This window comes from Camarhynchus parvulus, chromosome 1, assembly GCF_901933205.1.
Source record: "Camarhynchus parvulus chromosome 1, STF_HiC, whole genome shotgun sequence".
Taxonomy (NCBI): Eukaryota; Metazoa; Chordata; class Aves; order Passeriformes; family Thraupidae; genus Camarhynchus; species Camarhynchus parvulus.
This window is the reverse complement of record NC_044571.1, coordinates 27427496-27455272: the sequence shown is the minus strand read 5'-3', so window position 1 is coordinate 27455272 and position 27777 is coordinate 27427496. Positions and strand designations below refer to the sequence as shown.

The 27777-nt window shown below is 38.9% G+C and overlaps 1 protein-coding gene across 1 annotated transcript in view; it reads left to right on the top strand.

Annotated features, from left to right (window-relative positions):
- Nucleotides 1-361: 361 nt before the first annotated feature.
- RGPD4 (RANBP2 like and GRIP domain containing 4) overlaps nt 362-27777 on the top strand; it is a 33595-nt gene continuing 6179 nt past the window's right edge. The window contains exons 1-23 of the mRNA XM_030963706.1: nt 362-650; nt 3112-3179; nt 3708-3819; nt 4709-4861; nt 5725-5955; nt 6389-6534; nt 7929-8121; nt 8794-8884; nt 9733-9942; nt 10474-10652; nt 10732-10907; nt 11210-11333; nt 11666-11827; nt 12150-12287; nt 12378-12524; nt 12950-13132; nt 13214-13297; nt 13794-13926; nt 14097-14194; nt 14710-19102; nt 24670-24837; nt 26194-26286; nt 27190-27386. Coding sequence (XP_030819566.1) covers nt 576-650; nt 3112-3179; nt 3708-3819; nt 4709-4861; nt 5725-5955; nt 6389-6534; nt 7929-8121; nt 8794-8884; nt 9733-9942; nt 10474-10652; nt 10732-10907; nt 11210-11333; nt 11666-11827; nt 12150-12287; nt 12378-12524; nt 12950-13132; nt 13214-13297; nt 13794-13926; nt 14097-14194; nt 14710-19102; nt 24670-24837; nt 26194-26286; nt 27190-27386 — 7554 coding nt within the window. The 5' untranslated portion in view covers nt 362-575. The remainder of the gene's footprint in view (nt 651-3111; nt 3180-3707; nt 3820-4708; nt 4862-5724; nt 5956-6388; nt 6535-7928; nt 8122-8793; nt 8885-9732; nt 9943-10473; nt 10653-10731; nt 10908-11209; nt 11334-11665; nt 11828-12149; nt 12288-12377; nt 12525-12949; nt 13133-13213; nt 13298-13793; nt 13927-14096; nt 14195-14709; nt 19103-24669; nt 24838-26193; nt 26287-27189; nt 27387-27777) is intronic.

Sequence of the window (27777 nt, the reverse complement as noted above, 5' to 3'; positions counted from 1 at the left end):
TCTGGACTTGCTCCAACACTTCCACGTCCTCAAGTCATTCTTATGATGAGGGTGCCAGAACTGTTACTTAGCTTTAGGGGAAAATTTGTTACCAATATATATATATATATATATATATATATACACACACACACATATATATATATAAACTTATCTAGAGTATGTTAATTAGGTGATAAATATATAATCACCATATATATTTTTATATATTACTGAGGCGAGTTTATTGTAGTTTTAGGTGAGAAAACGCTAACATTTGGTTTCTCACAGTTTTCCACGACAGATTTTCTCCCCCGGCCCCCGCGCCCCTTGTGCGCATGCGCAGAGCCGGCCGGCCCCGCCCCCCAGCCGTTGATATGGGGGCGGGAGGGGGCACGCGCCCGGGCTGCGCGCGCCGCGCCGCTGAGCGGGAACTTGCGTAACGCGCGGCGGCCGCGTCGCTCCTGCGCTTCCTTCCTCCTTCCCTCCGCCTTCCCTCTGCAGCCGCCGGGCCGGGGCCGCCGCCCGGCCGGGAAGGCGCGTTCCGCCGCGACAGAGGCCGAGCGCGGTCCCGCCGCCGCCGCCGCCGCGGCGCCATGATGAGGCGGACGAAGCCCGAGGTGGAGCGCTACGTCGCCTCCTTGCAGGCCGCGGCGCCGTCCCCCAGAGAGGTGAGCGCGGCCTCGCGTTACCCGTCCCCGCCGGGCCCGGGCGGCGCTGCGGCCGCTCCGTGCGGCCGGTGCGGGGCCCCTTCCCGCCCCGCGTGGGCGCTGGGGGCCCTGCCGCGCGTCCTGAGGACCGCGGGGAGGCCTCGCTGCCGCCGGGCCGGGGGCGGCTGCGCTCGCTGCCCCTGCGCTGCCGGGCTGGGGGCGGCTGCTCTCCGCGGGCTCCCGGCGCCGAGCCCGGCGCCTCGGTTTAGGGGCTTGGTCTGCTTGGCCCGTCCTCGTCCTTGGCGGTAAGAGGAAAAAGGATCTCTCTCTGGAGGGATGTCTTTCTGGCGGTAGTCAAACCCCACCTGGACGCGCCTGTATCCCGTGCTCTAGGTGACTGAGCCATGGCAGGGTGTTGGACTAGATGATCTCCACAGGTCTCTTCCATCCCTGACTGTTCTGATGTTCTGTGAGTTAAGGTGTCTTTGGGAGTATTTCTGAACGTGTAATTACTTAGGGTCTCTGTAAATTGAGTGAGATTAAGGGGAGCTGAGGAAGGGCCCAGGTGTTTGGCATACTGGAGGTGCTTTCCCTAACTGGGAGCAGTGGTTTACTAGAGCTGTGCACCTGTAATTTACAACTGGTAAGCCGTAGTGTAGTTTTTATTAAAGAGTCCATGAGTTCTCTGAGTACAGACTTCTTCAGTTTTGTAAGAGTTTAGTTCCTGTGTTTCCCGAGTTTCGTTTCTCAGAAAAAGATTGCCGGGTTTCATTTTTTCAGAAGAATCTAACCAAGGAATACGTGAAGCACTTTCAGTTTTCTTTTATGTGTTGTGTCATTAATATTCTTGTCTTTGTAGCAATATTAGGAGAGGAGGACCTGGGAAAAAATAATCTTTCTGTAATATTTTAGTAACTGGCCAGAAGGACGAGGACTTCTGCATAACTTGTTACCATTTTTCATTGTATCTGGAAAGGATCTCAGTGAGCAGTCTGGTGCAATTCATGGGAGCTATTTAATCCTGGAAGATCCTGCTCTACTGCTCTTGAATTGATTTTTTTAAAAGTTAGAATATTTAGCACTGTGTTGTGTAGTGTGAATACATCCATGTCCACTATTATGCAGTAGGGCCTTTGTGCGGGCCTTGTGTACATCATCATTATTTGTATCTCTTTCCCAACAGCAACGAAGTTGTTCTGTGGCTTAATTGCTTTGGGTGCTGTTTAGAGCAGCCGATGTCAAGGGCATTACTCTCAGAATCATAGGTGCTCATTAATTGCTTTGGTGTTCCTACTGAGCTCAACAACAAAATAAATCCTCTCCTGTTGTGCTTTAAGACCAGCTGGTGCATATTTACTTATTTTGGTTTTCTTTTTTCTTAACAAGTAATGCTTGCAACTAATTGTATAAGAACAGTCGCTGGTGGAAAATGTTACCGATTTTCCTGTTGTGTTGATTTTCGGAGGAGGGTGCTCATAAGGCTGCAAAGCATTTATATTGAGGTTTCCTTCATCCATGTTTAAAAGAAGATGCCAAATGCAGCTCCACTCTGACATGCTTCAGTGTTTCCCTTTTGTAGCAGGCCTCAAAAATACAGTCTGGAAACTTGAGGTGTCCTAGGAGGCCTGCTTTCATTTTTAACCGCTTAAAATTTTGCACGAATTACAGTGGTGAGAGAGGGAGGGAGACTTATAATTCAAGTGAATTCAAACTATACGCACTTGTTTGGAATCATATTTGTAACTAGCTCCAGCATTTCTTTATTCAAAAGCAAAATTGTTTTTGAACTGATATTGAGAATTCAAGCTTTAAAATTGTCTGATTTGTTTGTAACTCAGTTCTTTAACTCACTCCTTTCACTTTTCCTCCTGATTATGCTTCTGCCACTTTGGCTTCTTTGGTACTGCCTTGTAACAGGAAGATTGTTTCACCTCTTGCTCCTAGGGTGTGTATGTTAAAAGTTATTTTAGTCAGAAATCAACTGGTGCATAAATGCATTTCTTACCCAAACTGAGATTGACTTAAAAGTTGCTATTTCCTCAAGTATACTTAAACAGTAGTGTCTAATGACAGTACACTACAGTAGGGCTAAATGGCAGATCTCTCTTCATTTGTGGAATATCTTTTTTCCTTGCTACATTGCACAGCAATAAGCTAAATGTAGATTACACTGTTCTTCCACTCTCTTTAATGAGTGATGTATGAAGTACCACATATATACAGACTTGTTGTTTTCCTCTCTTGTAATCTCTATCTTCCTAGTAACCTTTTTATAGCAAAAACTTTTATTCTTTTCATTCTTAAACCTACATCTTTCAGAAACAAACTCTTATGTATGATGGGTGTATTTGAGGGGATAACAAAGCATCAAATTCAGTCACTTGAGTATTAGGCATTGCTGAAAAGAAAGGTCCCTCGTTAGGGATTTACTTTTGAAGTACTGAATGTCTAAAATGTGTTTGTCATGGTTTTTCTCCTTCAGAAATCGATGAAAGGATTCCTCTTTGCTAAGCTGTATTTTGAAATTAAAGAATATGAACTTGCTAAAAGGTAACATGTATTGATGGACATTTGTTTTTTTGTTCTCTAAATGTAAAAGAAAAGCTTTGTTTTTATGAAGTAGACCAGAGAAACCAAGATGAGTATCGTGCCGCTTTAAGCTAGCAGTGCAGACATTGAGTGCTATTTAGATCTTTGTAAAACAATAACTTAAAAGAAGATAAGCCATGTGGTACTGAAAAAAATTTCCTGGCTGCATTGGCTGATTTTTTGCTTGTTGTATTAAGTAGTTCTTACTATTTTTACAAATTCCTGCTTTTGCTATTTCAATCAACAGAAATACTGGCTGGTGAGTAAGTAGCGTTTGTACAGGTGTAAACCATATTGCTGCTTACTTAAAGGTCCTGACAAAGTGTCTGGAACAAAACATGTCTATACTTCTCTGGTTTGGCTAAAGCATCTAGAACAAAATGTCTTTGTGTCCTGTATGGCAGATAAAGTTGTCATTAGAGCTTGGGTGAGAGGGGGAGTGTTAGTGAAAAGTACTTGTTGAGTAACAGGCTTTTTCCCCCTTCATAGATACATATCTACATACCTCAATGTACAAGAGAGAGATCCCAAAGCACACAGATTTCTTGGACAAATTTATGAAGCTGAGGATAACATAGAAAAAGCTTTTGGGTGTTACAAGGTAAGTACTACATTGAGCTACAGCCCCTAATGTTCTGCTTTATTCCTTTATACAAGGACTTCTAAAACCCTTCTGTGGCTGAACATTCTCAAAACCATAGAAGAAAACATGCTTCTGGGGAAACTGTGTCATACACATTTAACAATGGAAAGCACGTGAACCACTGTGGAGAGGATTCTTCACTTGATATAGCTTGCTTCTGTAGTATATTTTGAAGTTGCTTTTTTGTTTTTTCTTCTGGACTTGATCTTTAATCTGCTATTAAATTCTCCCCAAGTCATGCATAGCTTCTTGGACTACTGTCATAGAATCCTGTCGTACACACTGTGATGACAACTGGACTTTAGTTGCTGCTAGAAGACTGTAGGCTTACTGTGTTTTTTGTTTGGTTAGTTTTGAAGAGGGCAGGTGCAGAGGGGAGGGTCATATCTAATTTTGATTAGGCAAGCATATTAATGTCAAATTTCCAGTTGAATTGCCTTTGTTCTGGTTTCAGAGAGAAAGACTCAGAAGTCTGGCCAATACAACTCTGTGTATGAAGTGCTATCACACTTCTTAAACTGTGTCTTAAAAGTTTTTACACCTGGCTAGACTACAGGTTGTTATAATCCTGCTGTCTGTGTATAGCAGTAGCTGGTGATAGATGCAGAGGAAATGGTTTGCATTATTTCTTTTATGCTTTTCTCAATTTTAGCAGTTCTATATGGGTGCTGTAAACTAATGATAGCATGTAGAAAGGCTTTTCTTATATACTCTGTGTTTATAGATTTAACTGTTTTGAATAGCTGGGTATGTTTGTAGAGGTGTAACTCTTACCTGTTGTACATGGATCATAAGTTAAAGTTGCCTTTTTCTTTTTTCACTCCTGTGTCTGCATGGGGAAAAATAGCGTTCTGTGGAGTTGAACCCAACACAGAAAGATCTTGTATTGAAGATTGCAGAGTTACTATGCAATAATGACATTACTGATGGAAGAGCAAAATACTGGGTTGACAGAGCTGCTAAGCTCTTTCCTGGGAGCCCTGCTATTTACAGGTTGAAGGTAAGTTCAAAATTACCTCTGTTCAAAGGCTTGAACAAACTTTGAGCGCCTGTCTGGAGTACCTTTTGCATGTCACCTCAAGCAGAAGTCTTGCTAAATTATTTTAGTATCTTTAATATTAAAACAACTATTAGATGTTACACTCCTAGTCTGACATTTTTGTCCAGTTTTAAAGGAAGCTGCAGCTGCATGCTTTCATACTCTTTCTAATCTTTCAAGTTTAATTTTATTCCAAAATGCTGAGAAATTGTTATTTATCACAGTCAACAAGTTGAAGACTAGATAGGTGTCTTTTGTTCTTTCCATTGTGTCACTGGCAGGAAGGTAGCTGATCTGTGGACTCAGACTTTGTTGCTTTACACTGCTTTTTTTGTTTTTAAATCTGTATTATGATCATTTCTGCGGAGTGTGAGAAATGCTGTAATTCTCAAATAACATGTAAATACTTTATGCCATGCAATGTCACTTTTGCACTGGTATGTTAATTTTGTGTAGCTTTTTAATTTTGTGAAATTTTGGGCAGCAGCCACATTGAAGTCTCAAGGTGTCTGGGTTTTTTAAAAGCAAGGTGGTCTATGGCATGGTCTGTTATCACTGAACCAAATGTTTTGAGAAGCACTTCTCTTTCTTGGTAAGAGGCAAATTCTTCTGAGGACTTTTCTTCTGTGATAGTTGTGTACATTTTTAAATATTTGAGTACTTAATCAAACTTCATGTAATACCTGAAAGCTATTAAGAGTATTAAGCTATCTAGAGCAATGTAGTCTATGTAGTGAAGGAAGGAATGATACCTAGTACTGTAGTTGCTCAAAAGACTGATGTGGCAAATGAAATATTAATATGTTGCCTTCATATTTCAACAGGAGCAGTTACTGGACTGTAAAGGTGAAGATGGGTGGAATCAGCTTTTTGATTTGATTCAAGCAGAACTTTATGCAAGACCAGATGATGTCTACATAAACATCAGACTAGTTGCGCTCTATCGTTCAAATAACAGATTAAAGGATGCTGTGCTCCACTGTCAGGAGGCAGAGAAGAGAATACCTTTGCAGTCAAGCTTGGAATGGTGTTCCTGTGTTGTAGAGACATTTGAGGTGTTTAATCATATTTTGATCCTGTGGTAGTCTTCCATATCTTTTTACCTGGTCTATTTCTCTTAGTGTCCTTATTCTGACAGCTGTTTCTCAAGGGATTTAACTCCTTCAAATGCAAGTCTGCTGAAACCAGTGGAACTACAAAATACTTCTTGTGTGGTTTTTTTAATTGGAATTTTCTCCCTAAAATTAAACTTTATAGAGCTATTGAGTTTCTAACTTCAAAAGCTGAGTTAGACACAGCAGTTCCATTAGGGATAAAATTGCTCAAGCAAGTAGTTCCCTGGAACTTTGCTGCTGAAGAATATGTTAAGGTCTCACCTGTGAAACTGGATTATGCAATAAATGCTACTAGTGTGTTTTGGAGAAGTACTGCCCTTGTCTTCATGGAAGGATGACTGTTCCTTATCCTGTGATGAACTTTCTTCTTTAGGAATATCTGGAATCTTTACAAGACTTGGAGTATGATAAAAATAACTGGAGAACTGTCAAGAAAGATCATCTGCTGGCCTATTCCAGCTTTGTCAAACTGACACTTTCTTCTAGAGATGTTCAGGAATGCAGAGAGGCACTTGAAAGGTACTGTTTAAACTTTTCTGTAGTAAGAAAAAGTCCTCTAAGAATTGTTTGGGGTCACATAACATCTGCCAAGCTTCTGTTTCACAGCTTATCTTGTTTTTTGCACGGAAGAGGGAGATTGTCTGTACTGACCACCAAGAGTGTTTCTTACTGGGTGCGAACCCCAAGCTATCTTTTGACAGATGCTTTAATGGTCAGCACACAGCCATGGAGAAGACTCATTTATATCCTGGGTCTTTGTACCTTCTTTTCCTTTGATTAGAAAAGTTGTTCTGTACTTCAGCAATTGACTAATCCAGATTTCCCAGACAACTGGAAAAAAACCACTGTCCCAAAAAACTCCAATCCGGACAAAGCAACAGAACTCAAACTGAAAAGCCAAAACTACCTCTTATGTATGTCAACTTTGTCTTAGTCATTCTATTATTAAATAACACAGCACACTGGAGTAATTAGGAACTTTGTGTACATAGTATAATGGGGAGGGAGGAAACCACCTGAAGCAAGAATAGCCTTCAGAGAAAACTGGTGGTGTTACAGCTGGCTTAAAGGCTTACCATCTGTGGTGCACCTAGAATAGTACAAAATAGTGTTTGTAGTCAATAATTTAAGATCTGTGTTTCTTGCCATTATCTTTTGTTTGTTACTGGTTTTTACTAATTTATTGTTCCTCAGTACTACAATGGCTGTTATATTGCGTTCTGTAAAAATATTCTTGAGTCTGTTAATCTTGCATGAGTATTTGAAGCCGTACAGAATGGATGAGCAGTATTTAATACCCAAGTATGTTTTATTTTAATTTTCTCCTCTAACACTTACCACGTGGGGTTTTCTGCTTCTGATTTATTAGAGTGTTTTGAGATGTTCACATATGAAGCAGTTCCAGGTCATGGCAATGCTAACGGCCATTATAGTCTAATTGAAAATTTGTTTTAACTGTTTTCTGGAAGCCCTCTCCTGAGTGGGACTTGTATAGTAATCTAAAGGCACTAGAATTTCTGTAGTACCTTCTTTTTTTGAACAGCCTGTTAAACAGTATTTTGGATCTTTATGGTAATGAAAAGAAAGGGCAGAATCAGTAATACCTCCTGTATGTCTCTAAATCTGCATTAGTGAATAAGTTTATCCATGTGGTTCAGGACAATAGTTTTAAAAGTAGCTGTGCAAAAATGTGATGAAAAAGACTAAGTATCTAGGTAATATTTACTTAAACTTGAGAGCTTTGGGAGTTTGAGGTGATTATACTTTCTAGTAACTTGGGTTTAAGCAATAGAAACAGTACTTACCATTGACTCATGAAGTTACTTAATTCACAGTTAAATAGCATGAACCACAATCAACTGCTATAGCTTTTACCAGGACTCTGTTTAGAATTAGTCTTCTCTGCATTTTAGTTTTGATCGTGCACTTCAGTCAGTAAAACCATATGTGAGTGCGGCTGATGAGCTGTCTCGTACCTATGTGGAAATGAGAGGACAGCTGTACATGCATGCTGGAGCTTTGCTGCTGAAAATGGCCCAAGACAACGAGACACAGTGGAGAGCTATGTGTGAACTAGCAGCATTGTGTTATCTCCTAAGTTTTCAGGTAAACAATTTTTCAGTCTAAGCCTTCACTTGATGCTTTTCTTGAAATTTTCTAGCTGTGCATGTGTTGAATTCCTGTATTCCTGAGATGAACTAGTGTTTGTGTATCTAAAGGAGAACAGTCCTCACTCGCCAAACCCTCCTCTGTCACAATTGTTTTAAAGTTTCAAATGACGCAAATAGGGTAAAAGTATACCTTCAATTGTTCCTCTTGCCAGAGTAACCTGATTCTTAAGTATTAGTGCATTTATTTCCTGTAGCATATTTCCTTTTTCATAATACAAGTACACTTAAGTGCTAAATTTTAAAAATTTAGAATTTTTAATTTAAAAAAATTGACTAATCAAGGTTCTTTGCTTTATGAATTCTTTGATTTGACTGTCCTTTTTATACCATTGCTTGCATTGTAGGTATTACTTGCTCTTGTGTATACTTAATGTTACTTTCAACAGCTATACTTGCACATCTGTATACTTTAGGTGGGTTCTCTGCTCTCTTTGCCCATCCCACACAGAACCATAACCCAATATATGTACCTTCAGAGTGAATAATGCCTGTTTTCTTATAGCTTTCTAATGCTAAAAATAAGCTTATTTCTTAATTTCTAAGGTTCATTTAAATGTCCTGCTCTTACTGTGAAAAACCGGTAACAATTTTCTCCTTACTTTACCAGGTTCCTAAACCAAAGTCAAAACTCATAAAGGGGGATCAAACCGGACAAGATATGCTAGAAATGTTGGCCTGTGATCGAAAAAGCCAGTCTGGTAATAAAAAAATGGCTGCATAGTTCCATTTTAGTGCTGCACATTTTACTGTAAAGTTTAAGATTTGTTAAAGAACACATTGTGTATCTTGTAACATTATCACTGCAATATATAGTAAAGCCTTATAGATTCTGACTACATATGTAAAACAATAGTTTGGTTCTGACACCTAAAGTTATTTTTCTCCTCTTAAGCTGCTGGTAGAGTGTGTTCTCCTTGTTTCAATAGTGGTTGGGTTTTTTCCTCTTTTTTGACTTTCTAGCATGTTAAGGTAGAATTTAGCTTTTATTATCTGTTAAATTTACTGGAAATGGCTTCTGCCTGCTGATGCTCTTTTGCAAGTATTGTTAGCCCCAAGAGGGAAAGAAAATATTAGTTTGCTTCCCTGATCTTTTCATCCTTTCACTTGTTCATCAGCTTTGTTCTTTTTCCTGCCAAGTATAGACAGTGTTTCAGTCTAGAAAATTCTTAGAGGGCCTAGATGAAAACAGATGAAGCTGCCAGACATCGGGTTAATTTACTTCAGAATAGATTTCCTTCTGCTTGCATTACAGCTATAAGGTCACTTGCAATGCCCTTAGAAGAATCATGGTAGGAGGGCTTTGTTTTCCTAAAGAACTGCATTTACAAATTCTTTGGGGTTGTTGTCACTAAAAGCTTGGAAAGCCTATGTGCTGAAACGCTGACCTAATTACAGGGAGAGCATACCTGAACAGTCTGTAGGTTTCATAAGGGGAAATCCTGATTCCCATCCAGCCTTCAGTAGCAAAGAGCAGTCCAGCATAGCAAATACTGCTTTCCTTGTGTTCACTGCTTTATTTACGTGAAGTGGTATTTTTGTTTTCTAGGTCATATGCTGCTGAACTTAAGTCATGGCAAGCAAGACTTCTTTAAAGAGATTGTGGAGTCATTTGCAAACAAGAGTGGCTCATTTGCATTGTTTGATAGCCTGTTTGAGAGTGGAGCTTCTAGAGAGAGGTCTTTTATTGGCACAGATGATATTGGAAATGTCAGTACACAAGCACCAGTGCAAATAGAACTTCACAAATACGATATTGGTAAGAAGTGTTACTTTCTGAAACTCAGCACAGCTTTGTGTAGCATAACCTCTTCTGCAAATACTTGTGGAAGAGGTACTGGTACACAAATACTTGTACTGCAACAAAAGACAAATACCTGGAATAGCTGTCCAAAGTTGCCTTAATGTCATAGGAAAGACTTATACTGCATTGCAATGTAAAGAAGTGCTTCTTCAGTAATTCCTTAAGGATTTTTGGAGAAGTAAATAGGTTTGCTAAAATTAGTTATCTGTTGGACTGAATAAGCTGAGAATGGAGATGATGAGAGTCATCCTCTCAAAGCTTAAGCAGTTGGTGGCTTTGAGCACTTAGATGAACTTGGTATGTTTGTCTATACTATATGAAGTTTGTAACCCTTTGTAAGTGAAACCTGGAATCTTGATGCTCATTGGTCTTAAAGTATGTTTGGCCCCTCTGGCAGAGTGCAATATGAAACCCAGCTTTGATCAGATAGTAGTACTGAGTGCTTGCAGGAAGCTGACATTTGATCCAACCTTGTTTTCTGCGCAGGTGCCATTCGATTGCACAATGGCAGTCTCCAGCACCTCGTGTGGCTTGGCCTGCAGTGGAACTCTATGTCAGTCTTACCCCCCATGCGCAAATGGTTAAAACAGCTTTTCCACTTGCCCCAAGAAACATCAAGACTTGAGACAGATGCTCCTGAATCTATTTGCCTGTTAGACCTTGAAGTAAGTGAACTTTCAAGTTCTTTAAGGTACCGTGCAAATTAAGTTTTTTGTAATTAATAACTTTATTTTTTAAAAACAGGTATTCCTACTTGGAGTGATATTCACTAGCAACTTACAACTGCAAGAGAAGTTTAATTCTCACTACAGTGCACATCAGCCTCAATTTTTACCATTGCCAATATGCAAACAACTCTATACTGAAAAGCAAAGATCCTGGTGGGATGCTGTTCGTACTCTTCTTCAGAGAAAATCAGTGTAAGGCTTTTTCAGTTTGGAAATGTTTGATCAAGCCTTTAGAGAGCGTCTGCTACAGCAGTTTGGATTGTCCCTATAGATTCTTGTAAAATTAATTTTTTTACATATTTTTTACATTGAATTTTTTTGTAGTAGGGACTTGATATGCTTGAAAGAGTTCTATAAAGGGAATTTTCATTTCTAACAAGGCATTTCTTACCTAGAGGCAAATTGGGACTAAAGCTGCAGGCTAACATAAGTGAATGGTGTGTGAACAGATGAAAACCGCAAAATACTAATCAAGGAATGTTTCTTATATTCAGACCAGGAACAGCAGCAAAACTGAGGCTTATTGTACAGCATGGCATAAGTACTCTGCGAACACTGGACAAGCATGGCCTTCAACCTGCCTTAATCATACACTGGGCAAAAAGCTTGCAGAAAACAGTAAGCTGAGATTATTTTTAAATATGTAGAAGCAAAAGTGTTTTTATTTTATCATACGAACAGACTGAGGGGATGGGGGATGGTATGAATGTGTATTATTGAGAACAGCTGATTATTTTATCAGGCAAACTTATTGTTCTAGTCACTCTATGAAGTAGTCTTAAACTGTAGTGTTATGTTCTATATGTATGTTACTTAACATAGCTACTCTGCTTAATGTCAGAGAAGGACTTTAGAACTCTTAAAGCAAATAGGAGAAGGATATGTAGGAGTAGCATTTTGACTTGCATTTGTTGAAATAACATCTGCATCTATTCCCTTTTCTTCACCAGGGAATTAATCTTAACTCCTTCTATGACCAGAAGGAATATATTGGACGAAGTGTCTACTACTGGAAGAAAGTTCTGCCTATGCTGGAAACTATCAAAAAGAAGAGGAGTATTTCTGAACCTACTGATCCTCTCTTCAAACACTTCCATAGTGTGGATGTTCAGGTACAGATCAGTTGAGCCAAGGCTGAAGAGAAGGGTCTGTGTCAGAAATGAACAAAGTTGTGGGATTTTTGTCTACATTGTACTATTGTATGTTATTACTACTGTGAAACTCTTAAAGGTGAGATTTGGTAATAGTGTTTTATAAAGGGGGAAAATTCTCTCCTTATAGCTTTGGTCTTACCTTTGAAATGGTATTTATGATTTGAAGGCACTTAACACCCTCAGTACCAACTTTCTTGAAAAAGAATTCTCCCAGTGTTACAGGAAAAAAGCTTATGTCGTTCCTTTGTTAAGTATAAGTTTTCCTTCACTTTATTTGTAGGTCTTTCAGGTTACAGCATATGAAGAAGAGGCACAGATAGCATTTGCTATGTTGGATGCCGTTGATGGCAAAACTGATGATGCTTTAATAGCATTTGAAGCTATTGAGAATGTGGTGTCATACTGGAATCTTGCCATGGTAAGTTAGTAAGTTGCATTACCCAGAAGTGCTTCTCTTTATTGAGTTTCCTTCTGACTGATACGATTCACTCTGCATCCTGTTCTTCAGATTTTCCAAAGAAAAGCAGAAGAAATTGAAAATGATGTCATGCTGCCAGAAGAACATGAGGAGCATAAAACTTACCTTCTTAAAGCCAAGTATTATCTAATGAAAATTATTGCGGAAAGCTCCTCAGATATGTCAGTTGCAGAGAAAGTAAGTAATTCTTGCTTTAAAAACTTCTTCCAAGGAATGCAGTAGCTTAGGTTCTTGTTTGAAAAATTACATCTTTTGCATTCAAGGTACTTTTTTTAGTCCAGGCTTTCAGGCAAGTTAAATCCTGGGTAACTTCTCTAACTGACCAGATCATGTGGTATCCTGGCTACCCTGTGGATGAAAGCTTTAATGTAAACAAAAGGCTTTTGCCACTGTCTTTTAGTTTGATAGTTTGAAAAAATAAAATAGTTTGTGTGAATTGTTTACTTATGTGAATCCTAGCAAGTTAAGAGCTTTGCTGGAAAAAACCCCAGTGTTTACATAATGATAAGACTTGTGAATTGCTCAGCCAGAATTCTAAATGTAGTTTGTCTTGTTCTGAGGAAGAACTGCAGTCATGACTCATGTCTGAAAAAACTCTCTAGTTGCCAGTGTCTCTTGAAACTGTGAGAGAAGTGTTAGATACAGTGATCCAGGAACTTGGTGAGAACTGTGAAGAGGGAAGTCTTGCCTTCAGAAACGGTCTGTCACGAACTGTAGATTCAGCAATGAAACATTCCACTCCATCACCAACCAAGTTCTCTTTTTCACCAACTAAGACCTACAAGGTATGTTAGCTAGTTATTATTTCAGGGGATTGTTATCTTGTAAGAAAAATTCAAATGAGTCAATTAACTTTTTTTTCCTAGTTCTCTCCAAAAACTCCCCCTCAGTGGGCAGAAGACCATAAATCTATACTTCAAATGATTTGTCAGCAAGTGGAAGCTTTAAAGGTAAAAATTCTGTCACCATTTTCAGTAATGAACTGCTAGTCTTTTAGTTATGGTAAGGATCTAGTGAAAAGAGCATCGGCTAACTTACAGTTCCTAGAATTACTTTCTGCAAATAGCTTAATAAAATTAGTACCAGAGTAAATCTTTTCACTTAAAAGCTCCTCTTTGGGACTTGGACAGGAGTGCTGAGGCAACCCATCTAAGGGATTCTTTCTGTATGTAGAAAGAATTCTGCTTTTATCAGCTTGGTTCTCATCCACTGGGTTCTGGGTTTTTTTACTGGCTTGTTCTGGCTTTAGAACACAGTGGAAGTACTCTGCACTCCATGGGCATGTCTTGCATGATCTGGCAGGTACTTTTTTTTTTAATTAGTCCCATACTGTGGATTGAACATGCTTTTGAATAGCAAAAGGGTGGCGATCGTGCCTTATATTTTCTTTGACAAATACCTGTGCAATCAATACTTGCGCTCTTGCTTGGCACCCTGTCTCAACAGAATGATTTGCAAGAAATGAAACTTAATTCCAACACAAATACATCTCATCGGTGGCCTGCTGAAAACTATGGAACTGATACAATACCAGACAGTTATCAGAGAGCACAAAATCTTCATGAAGCCCCTTTAACAGGCAAGTTGCTGCAGAATTTTTATCTAAATGCTTAGCGTAATCAAGTAAGACTTTTGAAAATAATGCTAAAATGTTCTAATGATTCACAGTTAAAAACTGATTGCTGGGAAGAGTATGTAGAAAACAACAACAAGAAAAGTGTTGACTATTTTCCTGGTGTTCCTTTTTAGTTGCTACCACTGGCCCATCTGTGTTCTACAGCCAGTCACCTGCCTATAACTCTCAGTATCTTCTGGGAACTGCTGCAACCAATGTAACACCAGCAAAGGTGAGAATAAATTTATTTCCTTAAATTGCTTCCAATGATCTGAAAATGACTGACTGGTTTTGATTCTGTACATAGTTGGATGTAATTGCAGTTCCTTATGCAGAAGTTGGTCAACTTAAACTGCTAAGGATAAAGTTATAATTTGTCTCCCTGCTTAACTTCTGGGATACGGAGTTTGGGTAGAAAAGCTAGAAAAATATATTTTATATGTGTGTACATTTCTTGTACAGGTATGTATGATAGCACTTAACTATTCCCTCCTTAATTGTGTGGCAAAAGAAAATGGGGTTTTCAAAACTTTTTTTCATGTAAAAGCCACTCATGTTGTGCCCCTTTTTCAATGTTTGTTCTCAAATGCCCATCAAGTTTTAAGCTAAGGTAAAACTGGTTTAGGTTTAAACTTGAAAGCATGCCTTTCTTGTAAGAGTGCATGTTACATGGGCTTCAGCACAGTAAGATTTTGTCCTCTTTGTTACAGTAATAAGCAGAGCACTTGTTTTCTGCTTTTTCTTTAGCCTCCTGTCTATGGCATGAACCGACTTACACCTCAGCCACATATATATTCCTATCAGCCACCACCCATGCATACACCACCTCTGCAAAACACTTCTGGTTGTATGTTTTCCCAAGAAATGTATGGCCCACCTCTGCGTTTTGATTCTCCTGGTGCTGCACTCATTTCTCCTCGTACAGCTGATGACTATTACAACTACAGTGTTCCACAGGCAAGCACCAATCCAACGCTGCCGAAACCAGGGTATTTCACAAACCGTTCAGCTACGCCACCCACCTTAAAGCCTGCAGAACCAAAAGCAATGCCCAAATTTGGACAGCCAGGAACAGCAGAAGGTTCAAAACCACCTCTGTCAACACCAGCACAGCCAAGTCAGCCAACAACTTTTAAATTTAAACCTAACTTCAAGTCTAATGATGGGGACTTCACTTTTTCTTCTCCCCCTCAAGTTGCACCACAGCCCCTTAATGCACCTTTTAATAGTAGAGAGAGCCTCTTGGATCTTCTAACATCTGACAAACCTTTACAGGATGATAGATATGTTGATCAAAAGCCAGTTAGTGATCCCACAAACAGTTCAAGAAATATTTTCAGTTTCAGCAATAAACATATTCCAGGCATGTCTCTTCGAGAAAACACAGGACAAAATGTACACAAAAATGTGGGTTTTGAGAAGAGTGATACATTCAGTGCTCAAGAACCAAGTAAGCCTGTATTTATGGCTTCAAATTCAGATTTGGCCAATAGAAGTCATGAAACAGAAGGAGGAAGCACCCATGGTGGAGATGAGGATGATGATGGTCCTCATTTTGATCCTGTGGTACCACTTCCTGATAAGATTGAAGTAAAGACAGGTGAGGAAGATGAAGAAGAATTCTTCTGCAACAGAGCCAAGCTGTTCCGTTTTGATGCAGAATCTAAAGAATGGAAAGAAAGGGGTATTGGAAATGTGAAAATACTGAAACATAAAGTATCTGGCAAATTTCGTCTCTTAATGAGACGGGACCAAGTGCTGAAAATCTGTGCAAATCACTACATAAATACTGATATGAAATTAACTCCAAATGCTGCATCAGATAAGTCATTTGTATGGCATGCTTTAGACTATGCAGATGAATTGCCAAAACCAGAACAGCTTGCAATTAGATTTAAAACACCTGAAGAAGCAATGCTTTTCAAAAAAAAATTTGAGGAGGCACAGAATATTTTAAAATCCTTGGGATCAAATGCTGACATGTCTGTGGCTCAGAGCAGTGGAACTGCAAAAGAAACAGCAAATCAGGACATCAAGGAGCCCAACAGAGCCACTTCTGGGACCATGAACTTGGGCTTTCAGTTTCTAAAAGATGGAACAAGCAGTGAACCTGACAGCAAAGGCACCTTTACAGCTACATCCACTGCATCGAGCACTACCTTTTCATTTGGGAAGGATGCTCAGCAAGCCTGTTCTTCTGGTGGGTTTGGGCAGCATCTCTTGAAGAAGGACCAGTGGGAGTGTAAAGTATGTTTAGTTCCAAATGAAGCAACTGTAAAGAATTGTGTAGCGTGTCAAAGTCCAAATCCAGGTACGTGGGAAACACATGGCACCCCAATGACTGGCTATGCAAGTTTGAAACCAAGTGGTAACACAGTGCAGGACAAGTTTGGATCTCCTTTTGCTAAAAAGGAAGGTCAGTGGGACTGCTCTGTATGCCCAACCCAAAATGAAGCAGAAGATGTGAACTGCTCTTCCTGTCAGAGTCCAAAACCTCAAAATCAACCAAATACATCCACACCTTCTGTTCAGGCATCTGCTGGTCTGGGGCTTGGTTCCATTGCTGATACAAGTAAGCCACAGAAAAATGGGTTTGAAGGGCTTTTTACTAAAAAGGAAGGTCAGTGGGATTGTAGTACTTGTCTTGTGAGGAACGAAGGTTCTTCGCTAACCTGCGTAGCCTGTGCAGCACCGAATCCGTCTGCTAAGCCAGCTGGTGATACTTTGCCAACTCCTGCTTTTGGCTTGAAAAGTAAATTGCCTGAACTTGGTGGAGGCCAGTTGGGAACAGGCTTTAAGTTTGGTCTTGAGCAAGGCAAGACGCCACCATTTACATTTCAGATTTCTTCTGATACTGAAGCTAAGTCTGCAAAGGAGGGATTTAGCTTTTCAATGCAAATGCCTGCAGGTGGATTTAAATTTGGGATACAGGAGTCTAGTAAATTTGGGATACAGGAGTCTACTAAAAATACCACTAAGAAAGATGAGCCATCCAAAGAGCATACAACTGGTTTCTTAAAAAGTGTTGATGAAAAAGACAAAAAGGAATTGCCTTCAGACAGTGGAATTGGATTCCAATTTCAAGAAACAGCAGACAAGGAGAAAATTGACTTTGTTTTTGGGCAAAATAGCAGCACTTCTACTTTTGCTGAGCTTGCAAAAAGTACTCCTAGGGAAGGTTTTCAATTTGGCAAAAAGGACCCTAACTTCAAAGGCTTTTCAGGTGCAGGTGAAAAGTTGTTTTCTTCACAAAATTCTAAAACAGATCAGAAAGCAAACACTTCTGCTGACCTTGGCGAGAAGGATGATGATGTGTATAAGACAGAGGAGAGTGATGATATCCATTTTGAACCTATAGTTCAGATGCCTGAAAAAGTAGAACCATTTACAGGAGAGGAAGATGAGAAAGTGTTATACTCCCAGAGAGTAAAGCTGTTCAGGTTTGATCCAGAAACAAGCCAGTGGAAGGAACGTGGGGTGGGCATTCTGAAGATTCTTAAAAACGAAGTTAATGGCAAAGTAAGAATATTGATGCGGCGTGAGCAAGTACTGAAGGTGTGTGCAAATCACTGGATAACGACAACAATGAACTTGAAACAACTGTCTGGCTCAGACAAAGCATGGATGTGGATGGCCAATGACTTTTCTGATGGTGATGCAAAGTTGGAGCATCTGGCAGCAAAATTCAAGACACCAGAGCAGGCTGAGGAGTTCAAACAGAAGTTTGAAGAATGTCAGAGGCTACTACTAGATATACCACTGCAGACACCCCATAAACTTGTTGATACAGGTAGGACAGCTCAGCTTATACAGAAAGCGGAAGAAATGAAGTGTGGCTTAAAAGATCTCAAAACTTTTCTGACAGATGACAAAACGAAACTGTCAGAAGAGGAAAGTGGAAACCCTGCTTGTGCCAGCAGTACTTCTGATTTGGTTATAAAGCCCCATGCTGAAAGTACAGGCCCTACTCTGGAGTGGGATAACTATGACTTGCGTGAAGAAGCATTAGATGATAGTGTAAGTAGTTCTGTATATGCATCACCTCTTGCAAGTAGCCCTGTAAGGAAAAATCTGTTTAGATTTGGAGAGTCTACCACTGGTTTTAGTTTCAGCTTTAAATCTGCTTTGAGCCCATCCAAATCTCCTGCCAAACAGAATCAGAGTAGAACATCAGTAGGTACAGATGAAGATTCTGATGTTACTCAAGAAGAGGAAAGAGATGGACAGTACTTTGAACCTGTGGTACCTCTGCCTGATCTTGTGGAAGTGACCAGTGGTGAGGAAAATGAGCAAGTTGTCTTTAGTCATAGAGCCAAACTCTACAGATATGACAAAGATGCAAATCAATGGAAAGAGAGAGGGATTGGGGATATCAAGATATTGCAGAACTATGACAACAAACAAGTTCGTATAGTAATGAGGAGGGACCAGGTACTAAAACTCTGTGCCAATCACAGGATAACACCAGATATGAATTTGCAGCAAATGAAAGGATCTGATAGAGCCTGGGTATGGACTGCATGTGACTTTGCAGATGGGGAAAGAAAAGTAGAACTTCTGGCTGTGCGATTCAAGCTGCAAGATGTTGCAGACTCATTTAAGCAAATTTTTGATGAAGGAAAGCATGCCCAAGAGAGAGAGACACTGATAACACCTCTTTCTTCTCGTGCCAATACACCAAAGGAATTTCCATGTGGTAAAAATGCTGTAACTGTGCTGGAAGAAACAACCAGAGAAAGAACTGATGTCAGCCATGGTGATGATACTTCTGATACAACTGTAGAGGCTGCAGAGGTGTCAAGTACTTCTGAAACACCAACAAAAACGGTGGTTTCTCCTCCAAAGTTTGTATTTGGATCTGAATCTGTCAAGAGCATTTTCAGTAATGAAAAGTCAAAGACATTCACATTTGGAAATACTTCAGCCACTGGTTCTCTCTTTGGCTTCAGTTTTAATCCCCCAAGAAAGAGTGAAGGCCATATTCTAGCATCTCAGGACACAGCACAGAAAGAGCCAGAAGTCTCTGAAGCACCAAAAATCTTGAATGCTACTCAGAAGTCTGTAGACAGCAAGGTAGACAACTTGTCAGCTTCAACACAAGATGGACCGTCTAACTTCTCATTTAGAATTCTGGAAAAAGGTTAGTATGAGTTTTACTAGTAATTTATTCAAGTATGCAACTTACTAAGTAGTCAGCTCTGTGCTTCTCATTATTCTCTTGAGAATAGGTTGTTTCTTTCAGTTTTATGCAGGTATCCACATGTTCTCCAGAGGTTCAACTAAAGAAGGGAATTTTAAGTCATAATTATTTTCAAATAAAAATGAAAATGTGTGATGCAGGATGGAAATTTGTTTATTGAGAACAGAATTTTCAGGTAGAGAGCTTAAACTCTGAAGTGCTGCATCTGAATCTTGGATTTAAATGCTCAAAGAATTTGGATTCGCTTTTGGGACTTAAAAAGGTAGTCGATGTTGTATGTACCTGGGCCTTTGCTCTGAGTGGCCAAGTGTGAGAAAAGCAGATGTATGCTTTAACTAAAATTTGCATTATCCCCATAATTAAGTAGATGGGTATTAGAAACTTGTCTATACCTTTGTTTCAAGTGTTTAATACCAGCCTCTGCGATTTTGGTTGTGTAGCTTAACATCAGATGTCAGCCTGCTTCCTTAGCCTGAGAAGAGATTGTGATGGCATACTCATTTGTATGGTTTCTGTTACAGTCTGAAAAAGATGCACAGGCAGAAGCTGTGGCTGTGACAGGAGCACTGTAATGTGCTAAAGTGTCTTTGTGAGAAGGATGGGATGTTTCAGAATTATGAACATGTCTCTTTATTAGCTTAAGTGTAGTAAAGTGACATGGCAGAAGCTGATAGCTGTAGTCCATTAACGTGAGTTGGATAAGCTTGTGTAGAAACAGATGAAATTTTCTGCTGTGAAATATGACTATGGAGTATTTGGAGAACATAGAGAATTCTTCTATACTTTTAAAATTCCAGTTAAACACTTATATACCAACAATTTATTTTTTAGGATTTAATTTTAGCCTCTTTAAATCTAATCCAATGGCCTTTTGGACAAGCACATCCTCCATGCAACCTGATAGTAAAGGTATTTACATACTGCACTGAATGTGTGATAAAAACACTGTAGCAGGCATGGACAATAACCCAGCTGGGTCAAAGCAGCTGGCTCAGTAATCCTTGTAATTAACATGCATGCTGAAGGAGAGTACTTGAAATTGTGTGTCTGACTATTCTATCTGTCCTGTTAAAGAATGTCTCTAGCCCTTTGTATGTTTACATGAGCCAGCACAATGGATGGCCCTCTTTAAGCTTTTGGTTTCTGTTTGTCTTATTTTTTGAGGATATGTGCCCTGCACTTCTTTCATCACAGTTTTACTATGCGTGCACACTAGATCTCTTAAATTCCATTTTTCTAGAGAAATTACATTTTTGTTTTCAGAGAATGCCGTGTGGTGCCAGATGTGGTTTACTCTATGTCAGTGAAATAGCCTGAAGATCTTGAGACAGCTTATCCAGTCAAGAGCTTGAATGTATTTAGCCTCTGTGGAAATGTTCTCTGCAGTTTCCCAATTGCCAATGTTAACTGCTGAACTTTTAAAAAGAAAGAGTGCACAGAAGTGAGAGCCACCTTCATATATAATCTGTAGTCCACCTTAGCTGTTAGAAAACTTCTGCCAATTTGTAACCAATTTGTTTACATTCAGCTCCTATAGACAAAACTGTTACAGCTTATAGTTTGATTGTATTTCATTACTAGTGTGCTGCTTGCAAGTATGCTTGCTGTAAGAATGCTCAACTTACACGGTTTTAAAAGTATTTTAATTTTAAATAACAAACTTTTAGTCTGCATAAGATGTTCTTCCAGTATTAGTGTCTTGCATTGTTTCAAAGTGTCAAAATGTCATTTGATAAGCTGTTCTTACTTGAACACTGAATTCTTGTTCTGTATACATAACCTAAAGTCACTTGCTCTGTGTTTCCAACCATCCCTGTGGATGGAGTTTATGAACAATTCAGTTCTATTTTCATAACAGTGTCCATAGTGTGGTGTGATTAATCATTCTGTGCCAATGCACACATGCAAGAACTTTTCCTACCTCAAACTGATCATGGTTTTATATGGGGGCATATGGCAGGGGGAATGTATTTAAAGAAACAAAAAAAGCCTTTCTGGTACTTTAGACTGTTCTTCACTTCTACTTTTCTAATAATTAGGTTATGATTATATTTTTAGTGATTTGTTTACAGTTGATAGTTGTCTTCAATGTAACTTTTTGGTCTTTGAGCTCTGAATTAATAGCAAAGGATTTTGAGAAGGCCTTCCTAAATTAGGTTTTCAAGCCTATCCAATACAAATATGATATGAATTTTTATTACGGGGAACTTCTTTTGGGGAATGGTTTCTGAGTTATGCTAGAACAACATTTAAAAGAAATTTAACCTTGGTAGTTCTGCACCTCCATGCATTTACGTTTTTCTCAGATCAGGTTATAAACTTCTTATAAGTTCTTATTTTAGTTTTGGCTGGGATAAAGTTATTTTTTTCTCAGTAGCTGGCACAGTGCTGGGTTTTGGATTCAGTGTGAGAACAATGCTGATTACACACTGATGTTGCGGTTGCTGCTAAGCAGTGCTTACCCTAAGTCAAGGACTTTTTTTTGTCTCATGCTGTATCATTGAGGAGGTACACAAACAAAAGCTGGGAGGGAGCTTTACTGGAACTGAAAGTGGCCAAAGGGATGTTCCATACCATAGAACATCATGCCTAATTTATAAACTGGTGGAGTTATCTGGGAGAGGGGGCCAGTAGGAGTGTGGGAATGGAGTCTGGCATTGGTCAGCAGGTGGTAAGCAGCTGTATTGTGCCTCATTTGTTTTTCCTTGAGTTCTTTTTCATTTTAATATTATTATTTATTATATGGCACTTCTGTTTCAGTTTCTAAACTGTTCTTATCTCCACCTGCAGATTTTACATGTAATTCTCCAGGATGTGAGCTAGCAGCTCTGTGGCACTTAATTGCCAACTGGGCTTAAACCCCTCCAGTGCTTTATGAGTTTGAGTCATGTCAGTTGCAGGCTACTGTACCTTTTACATGCTTTAGGGTTTAAGCTGGTGCTTTCCTCTTCTATTCAGAAGATATTTATTGATCAATGCATGAGGGGAAATATCAGTATTGTGACTAGCTAGAGAGATTTAATGTCAGTTCAAACAAAAGTGAAAATACAGTACAGCCTTGAAAAGAACTGTTGTGCATGATATTGTCCTGAATTCTGTTTCTTCCATATTCTACTCTGGGTGAAAAAAATCTACACAATTGTTACTAACTTCTGTTATCCTAAAATCAGGTCTTTTCAAAATACATTGTGTGTGTGTGTGGCTTTTTGTTTCATGGCTGCCTGTGAAGATATATTTAAGGTGTTTGCAACAGTAATCTTTGTTGTTGGAGTCTTTTATCATTTTGAGTAGGTGTTTGGAACACTAGAATATTATTCCAGTGTTTGATAGATCAGTTTCACTGAGAACTTCACCTGTTGACTAATCTGAAGTGACCTTAAATGTGTTTCTCTTAACTCAGCTATTTTGCCCATAGGGTACTGAAAGAGACTGGATGATAACTCTCTTTAAATGCTGTCAAACCTGACCAGCAATGAGTGTGGTAAAACACTGGAACCAGTGTATTTGTTGCCCTGGCTTCTAGCTGGATTTCTACTGCTCAAATTAAAGAAAGCACATGTTTTTACCATCCATCTATCTGACTTGAAAGAAGTGTTTTGTTATATTCAAAGATGTATTTTTGAAAATTTTCTGATCCTAAGAAAAGCTACTTCTTGTTGTAGGACTAAATGCTCCACACTTAAACTTCAGGTAAATTTGATGCAAACTTAGTCCAATTAAGACACTTGCTTAACTAAAAAAGAGTAAAACACATAGTAATATGCAGGATATCTGCATATCTTCATAACACACTACTAGATGTATTTCTAATCCTTAAATCAGCTAGGGTGACTGAGTTTTTTGGACAAGATTCTGGAAGATGTATGAAAACATGTATGTCTTGCAGTCATGATATGAACTTAGAAATTAGCTGTTCAGGAATTTTAGCCTACATGTACTTTCTGCAGGCTCAGAGAACTTACTGAGATCTGAAAATCTGAGCAAAAAGAATTAGTCTAGGAGCATGTCCTGGTGATGGGTTTGAGTTACTTTATAGCTCTGGTGTATTAATGCCTGAAATTATCAGCTTGTAAACAAAGGTGGCGCAAAGACTGAAGAGGTAATAATTTGAAAAAAATATACAAGCTTGAGTGGGATTTTGCTGCTACTTTACTTTATGCTGCTTTTAATCTACTGGGTGATTAAGTAAAAAGTAATGAAAACTGCTTTTAATAAGCAGACTTATTTTAATGTGTTAGTTGTCTCAGAGGATCAAAGGACTTGTCTGTAAATGTCTCCTATGTCCTTTTCTCCTCTTGCAATGATAAGTTAAATTGCATAATCAGAAAAATCAATGTTTTTCAGGAACTGGGTACTGCTTTTCTGCTGGTACTTTTCTACTGGGTACTGGTTTCTGGCTGGATATTTAGGTTTTCTCTGATTACACTGTGCCACAGACTTACAATTTTTTTTTTATGAAAAGCACAGCAAGCTTTTGAGACCACCCTTCAGATACTGACTAAATTAAATCTAGAGAACAGATAATAGGCTGTTAGCAAATAGGCTGAGGTACTAAAGCAATCATTTTCTTCTTGGAAACAGCTATTATGGCTATTGATGTGCTTATGGGGTAATTCTTAAAAATAATTCACAGATTTATTTCTTAGCCCTGTATCCTCAAATTCCCCTTCTCAAAACAACACAACCTAAACAAGCAGAACACCAACCAAACCATACCTGATGTTTAAATTGCTATATCTTCTCTCTTTGCTTCCATTCTCTCATAATAAATATTTGTTTCCAAAGCTGTCTTGCAGCCATATATTTTATCTGCAGTTTGATCTAGGCTTTACTTGCACCTTTAACCTTGGCACTGATCATGCACTGTTCTCAATAATGGTGGAAGGAATAACTTAATGTTGAAGGCAAGAAGACAAAAAGTTAAATAATGTAACTGATGGTGATGTTTCCGTGCTGCAAAAGCTAGTTAAATAGGCTGAAAGCAATGTTTCTTGTTGTTTGATAGTGGAACTAAGAATTACTTTACTTTTGTAACACTCAAAGTTTCAGCAACAGCTATTATGGTAAATTTATTATTGGCTAATAAAAGGCTCAGCTATCTCATAAGTAATCTGAAATGAGTTCTATTCAGTTGCTTGGACAGGTTGTTGTTCACAACTTCGCTTTTTTTCAGGCCTGAAATTTGCTTATTTACCGCTGTTTGTCACTTCTGTCAATTTTCTCTGTAGACATATTTTATTTGACATAAGGACTTAAACTTATATTTAATAATATAAAGATGCAGCCATGTTTCGTTTTAATGCTTGAATTCCAAAACTAATAGACCAGTGTGTAAGTTTTGTTGTTCTAACCTTGACTCCTGTAAGTTTGATTTTTGTTTCCTGTCTATCAGCAGAAAATATGTAGGCCCTTAGAATTAATTCAGTTCTGTAATAATGTGGGGTTAATGTTATTTCCTGTTCTGAAATTATTCAGTTTTAATTGTTTGTTCAATTTCTGTAAAAAAGCTGAGAAGACCACAGTGTCAGAGGATGATGTTCCATCTGATGAGGTTGTAATAGTTTACGAGTTAACACCTACCCCTGAACAGAGAGCTCTTGCTGACTTCCTCAAGCTCCCTTCAACATTCTTCTGTTACAAGAATAAGCCTGGATATGCGAGTGACGAGGATGATGGTAAGGAATGCCAAAGTTTCTATTTGTACTGCCTTTTTGTGGTGGAGGGGTGTAATACACTGCACTGCTGCAGCCCCACCTTGAGTGCTGCGTGCAGTTTGGTGTAAGAACGATCAGACTGTTGGAGGGTGACCAAGGTGAACAGCCTTGAGTGCCAGACTCAGGAGGGAGTGGCTGAGGTCATTTGGTTTGTTCAGCTGGGAGAAGACAAGGCTGAGGGGTGACCTTGGCACAGTCCAAAACTTCCTCAAGGGATCAGCAGATGAGGAGGTGCTGATCTCCTCTTTCTGCTGCTCAACTGTAGGACACAAGGAAATGGAATGAAGCTGTCAGGGAAGTTCAGCTTAGGAAAAAGGTTTTTCTTTGAGAGGGTAATCAGGCCCTGAAACAGGCTCCCCAGGACAGCAGTTAGAGCAGCATGCCATCAGAGGCCAAGAAACATCTGGGTGATGCACTTAGTCATATGGCTTGGTTTTAGGTAGTCCTGCAAAGTGCAGGGAGCTGCAGTTGGTGATTGTTATGGGTCTCTTCCAGCTTGAGATAGTTAGCACTGTTAGAACCATTAGGCACTGAAATAATTTTGTGTGGGCCAGTGAGAAGTAATCATGTCAGTGTCCTTATGGCCAAAGATGTATGCTCAAGTTTCCAAAACAGAATAGTACAGTGGAGGCCCAGGAGTGACTAAAGGGTATTTGTTTGGTGTATTATGGGTGTTGACATCATTACCGAGGCATTTGGTTAGGTAAGAGGTAAGAGACCTACTTTAGTAGTAAGTATTTTGAGACAAATAGAAGGCATTTTTTATTAAAAACAATCAATCTAAGGTTCCTTAAGTGCTATACTAATGAGTTATTTTTCTTCTAAAGCAAATTCCTAATACTAGTAGTAAACTTACTTTATGTCAAACCTTACTGCATGTAATTAAGATTGATTGATTGATTTTATTCAGCAGCAAATATTTTAAATGGAAGTTCAGAAACATATTCAACAGAAAATGGGAGAAGACAAGTCCCGTCCCACAAGTACCTGAGCTTGCAAGTTTTTTTTGTAAAAAATCTTCAGTCTTCTTTCCCAAATCTGTTTAGTGGTAGTCCAAATCACTCAGTAAGAAATACGTTTTCCAAAAGCAAAACCTGTGGCACGTATCTGTAGCAATCTAGGCTGAGAAAAAATGTTAACAGCACTCTAGAGCACATGTAAGCAAAACTAGAAGTGGCAGCTTGTTGACTTGTGTAACTCTTTTAAAGTATAAGCAAAAATGACATATGCCTGCTAGCCTTGTGAGTTGGAAGGGCTTAGCAGATTTCTCTGACCTAGAGTGTGCCTGAGAGCTTACTCCTTTTTTCTGTGTTTAAGATGAAGACTATGAAACAGCTGTTAAGAAACTTAATGGAAGACTCTATCCCAGTGATTCAGAAGAGAAAAAGAAAGGGCAAGGTCCTGTGAAAGGTATGTCTTAAGAAATTTTAATTTTTAATTATTGCACTTCATATACTGAAACATAAAATCTGAATCTGAAGGATGCATGGGCAGAGGTTAATTTTATATTTCCTGGGATGGTTTATAGAAGCAGAGATGCTGGGTGCAGAAAACCTGCATCTCAACATGCAGTTAAGCTCAGTGTGTTAAACTACTGGTTAGCAGTCAGGGGGTACCTGAAAGAGAAATGTACAATCCAGGTGATCTCTAAACAAGAATATCAAAGTCTCTTCCTATCTTGAGTTCCTTCTGAATATGAAAAATTTGAAAAATTTAGCTTGGCATGATAGTGCTCAAGAAAAAGTTGTATACATCTTTGAATACTTGCTGCTTCTGCAGTTACTCAATTGAAGCTTTTGAGTTAATGTTGTTCAATCTAAAAAATGCTGTTTGGTCTCAATACTAAAAGTACAGGTGTAGACAACTTGCTTATGTGTGTCTGACTGTGTCTCAGACTTCAGCATTACATAACTTGAAGGTAGTACTTCTAGAAGTAAAGTTTGGGGTTTCTTTGAGGATATGTGCTAGGAGGACTGATCCATCAGAAATATGAGGAGGTACTGAAGGAAGTTACTAGTAGTGGCAGCTGCATGATGAAATTCATCATCATTGCATGGAAATTCCTTGATAGCAGTAAAAAAACACAGCTTATGTATTTTCAATTCTAGTCACTCCAGGTTAGGTTCACTTCCACTATTTAAACAGCATTAAACTATTCACTTCACTTCCACTATTTAAACAGCTGCTGTCTTTGAAACTCATGAAGTCTGTCTTCAAGTTGTTCTGGCTATGAGGTTAATTTATAATGTCAGGGCTAAAAATAATTTCAGTATGTAGCTGCCTTCACAGCTATTTTCCATTAATTCCTTACAGCAGGCCTTGCAAAGAAAAGCGAATTCAACAATGAAAGAGGATGTGCTGCTACTCAGGAAAAGAAACCAGCTCCTGAGGAGAAAGATGAAACAAAAGCTCTGCAGGTTCCTTCTGCATCTGTTAGTGGTGTCAATACTGATACCAAGGGTGACAGTCTGGAAGACTTAAAGTCAGAAGCTAAAATTCAAGAAATGAAAGTAAGAGCTAAATCTTTACTGAACTTCTTGTTATTAAACTTGTATAATTACTTCATATATGTGTGAGACAGTACAGTTTTACAACTAAAACATCCTGTGGGGAAAAATTGAGTTTTTTGTGGCAGTTTCTCAAGTTTCTCAACACAGGAGATTTGATTTCAGGAAATAATAGTATTGTTTTGAAAACAGACTACTTCAAAGATACTTCAGTCTCTTCTTGTCAAGTTAACATCCTTATGTGTTAACAGTAATGGAAAACTTCAGAAAGCTTGCAGCAATTTTTTCTTGGTGTTCTGTATTTTTCTGTAAGGGACTGCTCTTAGACTCCTGGGGAGGAGGTTGGAATCTTAAGGTCTTCTAACTTATTTACCTATTACATTACTTTTTGGTT